Source organism: Mya arenaria, chromosome 15 (assembly GCF_026914265.1).
Source record: "Mya arenaria isolate MELC-2E11 chromosome 15, ASM2691426v1".
Taxonomy (NCBI): domain Eukaryota; kingdom Metazoa; phylum Mollusca; class Bivalvia; order Myida; family Myidae; genus Mya; species Mya arenaria.
Window position 1 is genome coordinate 33834061 of NC_069136.1, and position 14447 is coordinate 33848507.

At 34.5% G+C, this 14447-nt stretch overlaps 2 protein-coding genes across 2 annotated transcripts; both read left to right on the forward strand.

The window, feature by feature from the left end:
* Positions 1 to 3241: 3241 nt before the first annotated feature.
* On the forward strand, positions 3242 to 4645 carry LOC128219299 (uncharacterized). The gene is made up of 3 exons (XM_052927109.1): positions 3242 to 3292; positions 3499 to 3594; positions 3965 to 4645. The coding sequence occupies exons 1-3, from the start codon at positions 3242 to 3244 to the stop codon at positions 4643 to 4645; spliced, it is 828 nt and encodes a 275-aa protein (XP_052783069.1).
* A 3869-nt stretch (positions 4646 to 8514) lies between these two features.
* Positions 8515 to 9916, forward strand: LOC128219300 (uncharacterized). The gene is made up of 3 exons (XM_052927110.1): positions 8515 to 8565; positions 8772 to 8867; positions 9236 to 9916. Exons 1-3 carry the CDS (start codon positions 8515 to 8517, stop codon positions 9914 to 9916), a joined length of 828 nt encoding a protein of 275 aa, XP_052783070.1.
* Positions 9917 to 14447: the final 4531 nt, after the last annotated feature.

Here is a 14447-nt window from a genome sequence, read left to right on the forward strand (position 1 = left end):
TCCAAGACAATTTTTTTTTTAAAGTTGTAAAACGTTAAATCTGTGAGAGTGCAGCTTTAAGTCAAATGAGTTAACATGAATATTCATTAAAAAAATGACATCACCACTTTGCGCCATTAAGTCATTTTTTAACTTAAGTTGATTTCCGAAAATGTTCATAGTCAAATTAAAAAAAAAATGTATGTGTGTTTAACATAACAATAGGTAAGTTGTTATATCATGTGCAACACTTTACTTAAGAAATGACTTTAACCAGAAAAGGACCAATATGTTTTATGTTAACCGGTCCAGACTTCAATGTTTTTTGTTAGTTTTTATTTGCTTGATACTGACAAGCGGAAAGAATCGTGGCTTCAAATACTAATGTTTAGTAGTTGGAAGTTATGGATTGTTTCAATTTAGTTCCAATCATTTAAAACGATACTTTCTAATTATTTACACTAATTAAAGAGTTTCGACTAATTTGACGCACATTTCTCACTTTACGACGACAATAAGTTAAAGTTGTTCACCTCTTTACTCAACACACATTGAAATAAATAACTAAATGCTGAAAGAAATAATCTTTGTAAAAAAATATTTGATATGTCCCCTAAGTTGAAATTTCTTACTATTAAAGATGCTTTGTGGATACTACCAATGGACATCAGAATTCTGGTAATTTTCAATTGATGTTTTTTTCTTCTTATAAAACACCTTTGCTTGGTATAGAATGTGACGTTTCGGGAGAGGGCCGTAACTGATGTTGGCATAACTCGTGGCCCAATCCCTTTGCATGCTTGATTTTATAATATCGGTCTAACTATTGTGTTGAAATTTGTATTGATATTGTCATTGTGGAATGTGTTCTCGTGCAATAAAATATTATTAAATAAAAATAAATAATAAAAAATAGGATTCTGGTACATACATGGTAAAACATAGAAACAACAATCAGCTGTATTTGCCACTTACACTCGCAGAATAAATTAATAGGATTCAGGTATAACATGGAGAATGTTCGGTACACAAGAAGGAAGAGGGTATCGCCCTATGCTATGGGGTCGACAGATAAGAGAGAATCAATTTGGAAAGTTTCGTTTATATTTCAAGTCTGCAAATCATGAACACGAATGTATGAAGCGATGCCTATAATGCAGAAGCCATGCTCCCTTTTTCATATTTCATGTATACTAAATTAAGTTCCAGTGGCGTATCGACATATAGGCCTTGTAGGCCCGGCCTACAACATTTTTGGAAAATTATAAATTTGAATAACCCAAAATGCAACAAAAACGAATAGCAACTCAAACACTTTGAACAACTCGAAAGTGTTTTTTTATTTTTAACCAAAACAAGTTTGGTGTTTATTTAAACTACGTGTAAGATGTATTGCTTGGTTTTATTGTAATCATTGCAAGTATTATTGGGTGTGTGTAATGTGAATATAAAAGTCCCCAAATTCAAGTAGAGTCATCGGGCCTACAAGTTTTTTTACCCTAGCTACGCCCCTGTTAACAATTCAATAACAAAATCCAGTAATGGATTGCTTGAAACGCATGCATTAACTATATACAAATCAAAATTCTACCACGGGCGCCACAAATTGTCTTTGAACACTTCACCAGCTACAGCCTCCTCACTTTGATCAAATAAAATACAGCCATCTGACTCTAAAGTTTGACCAAACGTAGACACGTCAAGACTTGCAAATCCTGAATCACTACTCTGGAAACTCAAACCGGCTGTCCTGGAATTATACATGCTGATGTCCTCGTGGCCCTTCATCTTCTACAAGATAAGTGAACATTCTGGAGTGTTCATAGAGGGAGTTGACTTTCGACCAATCAGTCCACTCAGCCGTGCGTCCGATCATCTGAGCGTTGACATTAAAACTTCAAGTGGTGTCTGGCCTTGATGACTAAAGGTATAAGACACAATAATATCGATCTGTGGAATCCGATTTTCAACATCGTGAAGACTCCTTTCACCAGATTGACTGCTATTCCTTTTCTGCTTATGGATGCTCCTCAAATGACCGCTTACGCTAGCTGCCACTTCCGGACAACAAAGACTGCTCAAAGCTATGTAATTGAGTGTCTCCCGTGTGCACTCTCGGAAGCCTGTCTGATAGGAGTTTGTGGATGAGACAGTGTTAGTGGCTTCGGTAGAGACGCGATCAGAGCGCTGCTGCAGCTGGAGCCGTGTCAGGTGGAACTCAGTGAGTTCAAGGACGTCTACCTTCTCAACTCGCGTCATTGGTGACACCTGAGGACAGCATACATAATGTGACATTATTATAACTGAAGCAAACTGAAAATAATAAACAGCTATGTTTCTAAAGAAATGTAAATGATTTTTTAATGTTGCATTATTATATGTGACATCTCATTATAACAGACTACCATAACCATTATAACATACCATAACACCTGTATACACGTTGACATGATCTATGAAAACATGAATGTATATTGTACAAGCCTGAATAAAATATCTGTTGTGTTCTGTCACTTATTTAATCCTGCATTTCACTGCTATTACCATTTTTGCGTTTCTAGAGGAATCATTGTGATTTTTAACTGAACTGCTCCTAGCCAAGGCATTTTTGCTCGACTGTAAGTATCGATAGGAATGTTTTTATTTATTTATTTATTTTTTAAATATCTGCTTTCTTTCTTCTTACATAATTTGATAGGCATTTGAAATTTTTCTGAGTTTCTAAAGTTTTGGCGCATTGAATGATCGTTGCTTTTGCTCCGCCAAATCTGTTCTTGAAAGTCATGACTCACTCAGTAGATGTACTTCGGGTCAATTGATAACTTGCTCGTTTTAGAATAATTCATCAACCATTACTTAATTCAGTATTGGATGACCGACGAACGGACGTACGCATAGCGAACAAATATTTATATATAGTAGATGGAAGGAAGTTTTGGATTGTTCTTATTCAGTTCCAATCATTAAAAACGGTACTTGCTAATTAATTACACTAATAAAAGAGTTTAAATTGATTTAAAGCACATTTCTCACTTTACGACGACAATTAGTTGAATTGTCCACCTCATTACTCAACACACGTGTCTATTAAGGATGTCCACGTGAAGTGATAATTGCAATCTCGTATCAAATGACACAAGTTACACTATCTATATATACCCGGATCTTTTTCAAACCATCAAACATAAGCTGTTTGCATCAATATTAAAAACTACAAGGAGTTGACCCTTAAAATCTTTCATTTTACACAATTTTCAATAAAATGGCTGATATGCGAAATTCCCCACGAGAGGTTGCTTCGTATCTGCGAAAGGTTGGTGTTTAACCTATTCATTAAGTCATCGTATTTCTTCATTATCTTTATTCACTTAGGTATCATCTTGAAGATGGTTTCATAATATATGCTTACGTTTCGTTTAAGTGAATCCAAACAAGATAACGATATAATATAACTTTTAAAAGTAATTTAAATGAATATACTTCAGTTTTAATAAGTAACCCACTTTGTGTCTCTTGCAGGTACGCAAGCCCCTAGTTGAGCGTCAACGCCGTGAGAGGATGAACGCGAGTATTGACCGTCTCAAGCTCCTGATCGCGGACACCATCCGGGAACAGGTATGCTCCGACATGACACATTTTTTTTTATTTATTAGAAATGCACATGATTTTATGAAATATAAGTGTAACTTTTAATATTTCAAACATTTAAAGATAAAATTAAACTAGACATTTCTGAACATTAATTTGACATCCTGATTGACAAAATATCGTTTTAGATATTGAAATTGAAATTAATAAATGCTTAGTTTTCATCACATTTTACTATAGTCTGTTTAAAATAAGATGTCCTATATAATAATACAACATGAAAACAATCATTTACATTTCTATAGAAACATAGATGTTAGGTTAGGATTTTTGTGGTTTTAATTATTTTAAGTTTGCATCAGTAATAATAATGTCACATTATGTATGCTATCTTCAGGTGTCACCAATGACGCGTGTTGATAAGGCGGACGTCCTTGAACTCACTGTGTTCTACCTGACGCGGCTCCAGCAGCAGCAGCGCTCCGGTCGCGTCGCCACCGAAGCCACTGACACTGTCTCCTATGCAAAATCCTATCAGACCGGCTCCCGAAAGTGCGCACGGGAGGCAGTCAACTACATAGCTTCGAGCAGTCGTTGGGTTCCGGAAGTGGGGACAGGCGTGAGTGGACATTTGAGGAGCGTCTATATGCGGAAGCAGAATAGCCGCCAGGATGGTGATGGGAGTCTTCACGATGTTGATAATCGGATTCCACAGATCGATAATATTGTGCCTTATACCTATACTCATCAAGGCCAGAACCAGCATGACAATTTTATGTCAACGCCGATACGATCGGACGAACGGCTGAATGGACTGACAGGTCGAAAAGCAACTCCTTCTATGAACACTCCAGAATGTTCACCGATCTTGCAGAAGATGACAAGTCACGGTGACGTCAACATTCATAATTCCAGGACAGCCGCTTTGAGTTTCCAGAGTAGTGATTCAGGATTTGCAAGTCTTGACATGTCTACCTTTGGTCAATCGTTAGAGTCAGAATGCGGTAATTTATTTGATCAAAGTGAGGAGGCTGTAGTTGGTCAATTGTCCAAAGACAATGTATGGCGCCCGTGGTAGAATGTTGCTTTGTGTATAGTTACATGCAATCTGTTACTGGATTTTGTTATTGTTTTGTTTAAGTAGTAAAAATGAAGTATGAAAAGGGTGCATGGCTGTTACATTATATGCATTAATTGATAGGTTTATGATTATGATTTGCAGATATTAAAAATAAACGAAACATACCAACTTGTTTTTTTCTAGTATGATGACCTCCATAGCATATTATTCATATAACTTGAGAGAAGGCGTGTCAAATATAGTTTCTACGTTTTAACTGTGTGTCAGAATCTGGGGCGTATCCAAGAGCATCTTAGTGGGTAATTTCACCGAAGAAGAAATCCTCTTGACAAAGATCATTTCATGTCCCCCCTATTAGTTTCATAAATTGTATCAATATTTAAAAACGTTTTGGGGTGTTTTTTAATTCAATTAAAAAAATTGCACTTTTTAAATTAACTTAATTTTTTCTTATTTAATAATTAATACCGCGTTCCAAAACAGTGTTTCGACCTCATAGCAGTCCCTATCAGTATTTAGGTAAACCGATGACTAGCATGCTATTTAAAGCACATATGATAGTTACTTCCATGTATAATTGCATGTTACTTAAAGCTGCACTCTGACAGATTAAACGCTTTGAAAACTTTTTTATTTGTTGTCTTGGAACGAGCCAATATTTGCGAAAATGCGTGATCGCAGGTTTTTATATTAAAGTTCAAAAAATGATGTCTTAAGCATTTTTCTTAAACCTTTAGTAACGGTTTAAGCCATAAAACATTAATTTTCGAACGGAAATATGAAAATCTGCGATCAGATCATTTGTCAGCAATCTTTTATCATTGGTTTGCAGATATTTACGCATAAATTTTCTCTTTCCAAAACAATACATAAAATAGTTGTAAAAACGGAGTATCTGTGAGAGTGCAGCTTTAAGATGAAATCGAATCCAATATACTTTGAGTTTAATCCGGCTAACTTACTCTCGACATCCGAAATTGCCTTTCCCACTCCCTCCCTTAAATGGGGTTGTGATTAAGTCACCAGACATCACACTAAATGATATCGCGTTTTTATTACACCTCTCGAATTGAAGAGAGCAAAAACATATTCGCGGAGTAATTTTGATAATATATTTAAATTTGGCCTCGGCACCATGTCCCGTGCCTTAGATGTTTGTATAATTTGGCAACTTTTTCTCCTTGAATGAGTTCCAATACATAGGTGGCAATGAGCTGATCTATCCCCCATCTCATGTCCATCTTTTCCTTCGTTACCTATCTCTCGTTTTCCAGTCCCACCCCGTTTCAAACACCGCTTTCTCCCAATATCGCTCCATTTTAACTCTTACATATTCTGAGTGTACTTTCTGACCCCACTTTCTTCCCACCACACTCCTTTAATCTCACTGCCATTCTTTTCATTACTCTATTCTTTTACTTTAATATTCTCTGAAAACTTTTCGTTCTTGAATATCCTTTTTATTTCTCCAAATTCTCTTGTATGTTGATACTATTATCCTATGTACAAGGATTTAATGCGAGATTTTTTGATATAGTAATTGGACATTGAATTATGTCGTGTCAAAATCTATAGAAATATTTTGGTCAGAATATTCATTGTATTACAGAAAATTAGCCTTTTAATGCAAACATGCCGTTAATATACGTTATAACGCGTAGAATAATAAACCTGAATATCATTAGTGTTGATAATCATTTTATGTAAGTTTACATGTTTGTTATCTTAATTATTATCTTTAATTATCTGTGAGCATGGTGTATTATTAATAACTGAACATTGGACCTACAATGGGGACCTTATTAAAGTAGTCAATGATTTCAATTACCTTGGAACTATATTCAATTACAGAGGGAGCTCTTTACCAAGTTCACTTGATTGGTAAAGCTTTAAAGGCCATGAATGTTTAATTATTACTATGAAGAAGAATAAGAAGAATAGTGTATTATGCAAACAAATCTGACAAGATCCATAGCATGGCAGAATTAACAACAAAGTATAATAATATACTGGTACAGCAAGATGTCATCTGGCATAGTAGCAATATAAGACTTACATACTTGAAGGAAGAATTTCAGGAGAGAGAGGAGAGGCAACATGTATTCGATTCAAAACATATAGGTAAAAGCATGTCAGTCATATACTAAATGGCGTCTTATTTCAAAAGCCTTGAAAGTAAATAAGACAAGATTTTTTTAATTATGTAAATGTCAAGAGCATGACCTCGCTATAAAAACGGTATGTCAATTGTTTGACGCCTTTGGATTGTCTTTTTTAATTAACGCTTTTGGATTTTGGGTAAAATTGAAATAAAAAGAAATAGAGAATACACCTAAAATATTGAAAGAGATTTTTAAGGGTTAGGCCAAATATATGTAATGTCTGTATCTATTGTGAACTTGGAAGATATCCTCTTTATATATATAGGGATATACGAATGATAGAATATCGGTTTAAATAAGTTAAAACTGATAATATAATCATATCTTAAATCTGTACATGAGCATGCTTGGTCGGATTGTAAAATCGGTAAAAAAAACTGGGTGTCAAATGTTAAGAAATTGATAGAAGATTATAGTTTCTCTTATATCTTTGATATTGTTGCTAATATTGACTAAGCTATCTGTATTCCAATGGAAAGTTCAGACTGGTAGGTATGCCAGAAAACGAACACCTAGAGAGGAACGATATTTTTTTATTTATCATACAAATTATATAGTAGAAGTATTTCATTTTATTTATGTATGTCAATGTTATTCAGATTTAAGAAGGATATGTCTTAAACGTATTTACTGCATGCACCCTTCTGTGTACCAATTTCTGCAACTATTGAAATTATATGACCAAAATACCTTAATTAAAATAACATTTTATATCAAAGAAGCTCTTGTCATTACAAATAGTTAATTAAATGTTGAAAGATAAATGTTTATTTCAGCCTCTAATTATTGTTTCAGTTAGAATGTTGTTTCATAATTATATGAACACTTCCGTTTATTATAAAATAACTCAAAGTTACCATTTACCATAACACGCTGTATATACACATTGGCATGATATATGAAAACATTGATGCATATTGTACAAGTCTGAATAAAATATTTGTTCTGTTCTGTCACGTATTTAATCTTGCATTTCACTGCTATTACCATTTTTTGCGTTTCTAGAGTAATCATTATGACTTTTAACTTAACTGCTCCTAGCCAAGGCATTTTAGCTCGACTGTTAGTATCGATAGGAATGTATTTTTGTTTATTATTTTTTTAATATCTGCTTTCTTTCTTCTTACACAATTTGATAGGCATCTGCAGTTTTTCTGAGTTTCTAAAGTTTTGGCGCATTGAATGATCATTGCTTTTGCTCCGCCAAATCTGTTCTTAAAAAGTCATGATTCATCAAGTAGATGAACTTCGGGTCAAATAATAACTTGCTCGTTTTAGAATAATTCATCAACCATTACTTAATTCAGTATTGGATGACCGACGAACTGACGTACGCATAGCGAACAAATATTTATATATAGTAGATGGAAGGAAGTTTTGGATTGTTCTTATTCAGTTCCAATCATTAAAAACGGTACTTGCTAATTAATTACACTAATTAAAGAGTTTAAATTAATTTGAAGCACATTTCTCACTTTACAACGACAATAAATTAAAGTTGTCCACCTCATTACTCAACACACGTGTCTATTAAGGATGTCCACGTGAAGTGATAATTGCAATCTCGTATCAAATGACACAAGTTACACTATCTATATATACCCGGATCTTTTTCAAACCATCAAACATAAGCTGTTTGCATCAATATTAAAAACTACAAGGAGTTGACCCTTAAATCTTTCATTTTACACAATTTTCAATAAAATGGCTGACATGCAAAACTCCCCGCGAGAGGTTGCTTCGTATCTGCGAAAGGTTGGTGTTTAACCTATTCAATATGTCATCGTATTTCTTCATTATCTTTATTCACTTAGGTTTAATCTTGAAGATGGTTTCATAAAATATGCTAACGTTTCGTTTAAGTGAATCCAAACAAGATAACGATATAATATAACTTTTAAAATTAATTTAAATAAATATACTTCAGTTTTAATAAGATACCCATTTTGTGTCGCTTGCAGGTACGCAAGCCCCTAGTTGAGCGTCAACGCCGTGAGAGGATGAACGCGAGTATTGACCGTCTCAAGCTCCTGATCGCGGACACCATCCGGGAACAGGTATGCCCCGACATGACACATTTTTATTTATTTATTAGAAATGCACATGATTTTATGAAATATAAGTGTAACTTTTAATATTTCAAACATTTAAAGATAAAATTAAACTAGACATTTCTGAACATTAATTTGACATCCTGATTGACAAAATATCGTTTTAGATATTGAAATTGAAATTAATAAATGCTTAGTTTTCATCACATTTTACTATAGTCTGTTTAAAATAAGATGTCCTATATAATAATACAACATGAAAAATCATTTACATTTCTATAGAAACATAGATGTTAGGTTAGGATTTTTGTGGTTTTAATTATTTTAAGTTTGCATCAGTAATAATAATGTCACATTATGTATGCTATCTTCAGGTGTCACCAATGATGCGTGTTGATAAGGCGGACGTCCTTGAACTCACTGTGTTCTACCTGACGCGGCTCCAGCAGCAGCAGCGCTCCGGTCGCGTCGCCACCGAAGCCACTGACACTGTCTCCTATGCAAAATCCTATCAGACCGGCTCCCGAAAGTGCGCACGGGAGGCAGTCAACTACATAGCTTCGAGCAGTCGTTGTGTTCCGGAAGTGGGGACAGGCGTGAGTGGACATTTGAGGAGCGTCTATATGCGGAAGCAGAATAGCCGCCAGGATGGTGATGGGAGTCTTCACGATGTTGATAATCGGATTCCACAGATCGATAATATTGTGCCTTATACCTATACTCATCAAGGCCAGAACCAGCATGACAATTTTATGTCAACGCCGATACGATCGGACGAACGGCTGAATGGACTGACAGGTCGAAAAGCAACTCCTTCTATGAACACTCCAGAATGTTCACCGATCTTGCAGAAGATGACAAGTCACGGTGACATCAACATTCATAATTCCAGGACAGCCGCTTTGAGTTTCCAGAGTAGTGATTCAGGATTTGCAAGTCTTGACATGTCTACCTTTGGTCAATCGTTAGAGTCAGAATGCGGTAATTTATTTGATCAAAGTGAGGAGGCTGTAGTTGGTCAATTGTCCAAAGACAATGTATGGCGCCCGTGGTAGAATGTTGCTTTGTGTATAGTTACATGCAATCTGTTACTGGATTTTGTTATTGTTTTGTTTAAGTAGTAAAAATGAAGTATGAAAAGGGTGCATGGCTGTTACATTATATGCATTAATTGATAGGTTTATGATTATGATTTGCAGATATTAAAAATAAACGAAACATACCAACTTGTTTTTTTCTAGTATGATGACCTCCATAGCATATTATTCATATAACTTGAGAGAAGGCGTGTCAAATATAGTTTCTACGTTTTAACTGTGTGTCAGAATCTGGGGCGTATCCAAGAGCATCTTAGTGGGTAATTTCACCGAAGAAGAAATCCTCTTGACAAAGATCATTTCATGTCCCCCCTATTAGTTTCATAAATTGTATCAATATTTAAAAACGTTTTGGGGTGTTTTTTAATTCAATTAAAAAAATTGCACTTTTTAAATTAACTTAATTTTTTCTTATTTAATAATTAATACCGCGTTCCAAAACAGTGTTTCGACCTCATAGCAGTCCCTATCAGTATTTAGGTAAACCGATGACTAGCATGCTATTTAAAGCACATATGATAGTTACTTCCATGTATAATTGCATGTTACTTAAAGCTGCACTCTGACAGATTAAACGCTTTGAAAACTTTTTTATTTGTTGTCTTGGAACGAGCCAATATTTGCGAAAATGCGTGATCGCAGGTTTTTATATTAAAGTTCAAAAAATGATGTCTTAAGCATTTTTCTTAAACCTTTAGTAACGGTTTAAGCCATAAAACATTAATTTTCGAACGGAAATATGAAAATCTGCGATCAGATCATTTGTCAGCAATCTTTTATCATTGGTTTGCAGATATTTACGCATAAATTTTCTCTTTCCAAAACAATACATAAAATAGTTGTAAAAACGGAGTATCTGTGAGAGTGCAGCTTTAAGATGAAATCGAATCCAATATACTTTGAGTTTAATCCGGCTAACTTACTCTCGACATCCGAAATTCCCTTTCCCACTCCCTCCCTTAAATGGGGTTGTGATTAAGTCACCAGACATCACACTAAATGATATCGCGTTCTTTATTACACCTCTCGAATTGAAGAGAGCAAAAACATATTCGCGGAGTAATTTTGATAATATATTTAAATTTGGCCTCGGCACCATGTCCCGTGCCTTAGATGTTTGTATAATTTGATTTGATGATTGGTAAAGCTTTAAAGGCCATGAATGTTTAATTATTACTATGAAGAAGAATAAGAAGAATAGTGTATTATGCAAACAAATCTGACAAGATCCATAGCATGGCAGAATTAACAACAAAGTATAATAATATACTGGTACAGCAAGATGTCATCTGGCATAGTAGCAATATAAGACTTACATACTTGAAGGAAGAATTTCAGGAGAGAGAGGAGAGGCAACATGTATTCGATTCAAAACATATAGGTAAAAGCATGTCAGTCATATACTAAATGGCGTCTTATTTCAAAAGCCTTGAAAGTAAATAAGACAAGATTTTTTTAATTATGTAAATGTCAAGAGCATGACCTCGCTATAAAAACGGTATGTCAATTGTTTGACGCCTTTGGATTGTCTTTTTTAATTAACGCTTTTGGATTTTGGGTAAAATTGAAATAAAAAGAAATAGAGAATACACCTAAAATATTGAAAGAGATTTTTAAGGGTTAGGCCAAATATATGTAATGTCTGTATCTATTGTGAACTTGGAAGATATCCTCTTTATATATATAGGGATATACGAATGATAGAATATCGGTTTAAATAAGTTAAAACTGATAATATAATCATATCTTAAATCTGTACATGAGCATGCTTGGTCGGATTGTAAAATCGGTAAAAAAAACTGGGTGTCAAATGTTAAGAAATTGATAGAAGATTATAGTTTCTCTTATATCTTTGATATTGTTGCTAATATTGACTAAGCTATCTGTATTCCAATGGAAAGTTCAGACTGGTAGGTATGCCAGAAAACGAACACCTAGAGAGGAACGATATTTTTTTATTTATCATACAAATTATATAGTAGAAGTATTTCATTTTATTTATGTATGTCAATGTTATTCAGATTTAAGAAGGATATGTCTTAAACGTATTTACTGCATGCACCCTTCTGTGTACCAATTTCTGCAACTATTGAAATTATATGACCAAAATACCTTAATTAAAATAACATTTTATGTCAAAGAAGCTCTTGTCATTACAAATAGTTAATTAAATGTTGAAAGATAAATGTTTATTTCAGCCTCTAATTATTGTTTCAGTTAGAATGTTGTTTCATAATTATATGAACACTTCCGTTTATTATAAAATAACTCAAAGTTACCATTTACCATAACACGCTGTATATACACATTGGCATGATATATGAAAACATTGATGCATATTGTACAAGTCTGAATAAAATATTTGTTCTGTTCTGTCACGTATTTAATCTTGCATTTCACTGCTATTACCATTTTTTGCGTTTCTAGAGTAATCATTATGACTTTTAACTTAACTGCTCCTAGCCAAGGCATTTTAGCTCGACTGTTAGTATCGATAGGAATGTATTTTTGTTTATTATTTTTTTAATATCTGCTTTCTTTCTTCTTACACAATTTGATAGGCATCTGCAGTTTTTCTGAGTTTCTAAAGTTTTGGCGCATTGAATGATCATTGCTTTTGCTCCGCCAAATCTGTTCTTAAAAAGTCATGATTCATCAAGTAGTTGAACTTCGGGTCAAATAATAACTTGCTCGTTTTAGAATAATTCATCAACCATTACTTAATTCAGTATTGGATGACCGACGAACGGACGTACGCATAGCGAACAAATATTTATATATAGTAGATGGAAGGAAGTTTTGGATTGTTCTTATTCAGTTCCAATCATTAAAAACGGTACTTGCTAATTAATTACACTAATTAAAGAGTTTAAATTAATTTGAAGCACATTTCTCACTTTACAACGACAATAAATTAAAGTTGTCCACCTCATTACTCAACACACGTGTCTATTAAGGATGTCCACGTGAAGTGATAATTGCAATCTCGTATCAAATGACACAAGTTACACTATCTATATATACCCGGATCTTTTTCAAACCATCAAACATAAGCTGTTTGCATCAATATTAAAAACTACAAGGAGTTGACCCTTAAATCTTTCATTTTACACAATTTTCAATAAAATGGCTGACATGCAAAACTCCCCGCGAGAGGTTGCTTCGTATCTGCGAAAGGTTGGTGTTTAACCTATTCAATATGTCATCGTATTTCTTCATTATCTTTATTCACTTAGGTTTAATCTTGAAGATGGTTTCATAAAATATGCTAACGTTTCGTTTAAGTGAATCCAAACAAGATAACGATATAATATAACTTTTAAAATTAATTTAAATAAATATACTTCAGTTTTAATAAGATACCCATTTTGTGTCGCTTGCAGGTACGCAAGCCCCTAGTTGAGCGTCAACGCCGTGAGAGGATGAACGCGAGTATTGACCGTCTCAAGCTCCTGATCGCGGACACCATCCGGGAACAGGTATGCCCCGACATGACACATTTTTATTTATTTATTAGAAATGCACATGATTTTATGAAATATAAGTGTAACTTTTAATATTTCAAACATTTAAAGATAAAATTAAACTAGACATTTCTGAACATTAATTTGACATCCTGATTGACAAAATATCGTTTTAGATATTGAAATTGAAATTAATAAATGCTTAGTTTTCATCACATTTTACTATAGTCTGTTTAAAATAAGATGTCCTATATAATAATACAACATGAAAAATCATTTACATTTCTATAGAAACATAGATGTTAGGTTAGGATTTTTGTGGTTTTAATTATTTTAAGTTTGCATCAGTAATAATAATGTCACATTATGTATGCTATCTTCAGGTGTCACCAATGATGCGTGTTGATAAGGCGGACGTCCTTGAACTCACTGTGTTCTACCTGACGCGGCTCCAGCAGCAGCAGCGCTCCGGTCGCGTCGCCACCGAAGCCACTGACACTGTCTCCTATGCAAAATCCTATCAGACCGGCTCCCGAAAGTGCGCACGGGAGGCAGTCAACTACATAGCTTCGAGCAGTCGTTGTGTTCCGGAAGTGGGGACAGGCGTGAGTGGACATTTGAGGAGCGTCTATATGCGGAAGCAGAATAGCCGCCAGGATGGTGATGGGAGTCTTCACGATGTTGATAATCGGATTCCACAGATCGATAATATTGTGCCTTATACTTATACTCATCAAGGCCAGAACCAGCATGACAATTTTATGTCAACGCCGATACGATCGGACGAACGGCTGAATGGACTGACAGGTCGAAAAGCAACTCCTTCTATGAACACTCCAGAATGTTCACCGATCTTGCAGAAGATGACAAGTCACGGTGACATCAACATTCATAATTCCAGGACAGCCGCTTTGAGTTTCCAGAGTAGTGATTCAGGATTTGCAAGTCTTGACATGTCTACCTTTGGTCAATCGTTAGAGTCAGAATGCGGTAATTTATTTGATCAAAGTGAGGAGGCTGTAGTT

Bases quoted from the DNA above. Each gene is read 5' to 3' on its own strand.
- LOC128219300 (XM_052927110.1), top strand. From the start codon at position 8,515: ATGGCTGACATGCAAAACTCCCCGCGAGAGGTTGCTTCGTATCTGCGA. The intron at 8,566-8,771 runs GTTGGTGTTTAA...TGTCGCTTGCAG, and splicing joins TTGCTTCGTATCTGCGAAAG to GTACGCAAGCCCCTAGTTGA. The intron at 8,868-9,235 runs GTATGCCCCGAC...TGCTATCTTCAG, and splicing joins CGGACACCATCCGGGAACAG to GTGTCACCAATGATGCGTGT.
- LOC128219299 (XM_052927109.1), top strand. From the start codon at position 3,242: ATGGCTGATATGCGAAATTCCCCACGAGAGGTTGCTTCGTATCTGCGA. The intron at 3,293-3,498 runs GTTGGTGTTTAA...TGTCTCTTGCAG, and splicing joins TTGCTTCGTATCTGCGAAAG to GTACGCAAGCCCCTAGTTGA. The intron at 3,595-3,964 runs GTATGCTCCGAC...TGCTATCTTCAG, and splicing joins CGGACACCATCCGGGAACAG to GTGTCACCAATGACGCGTGT.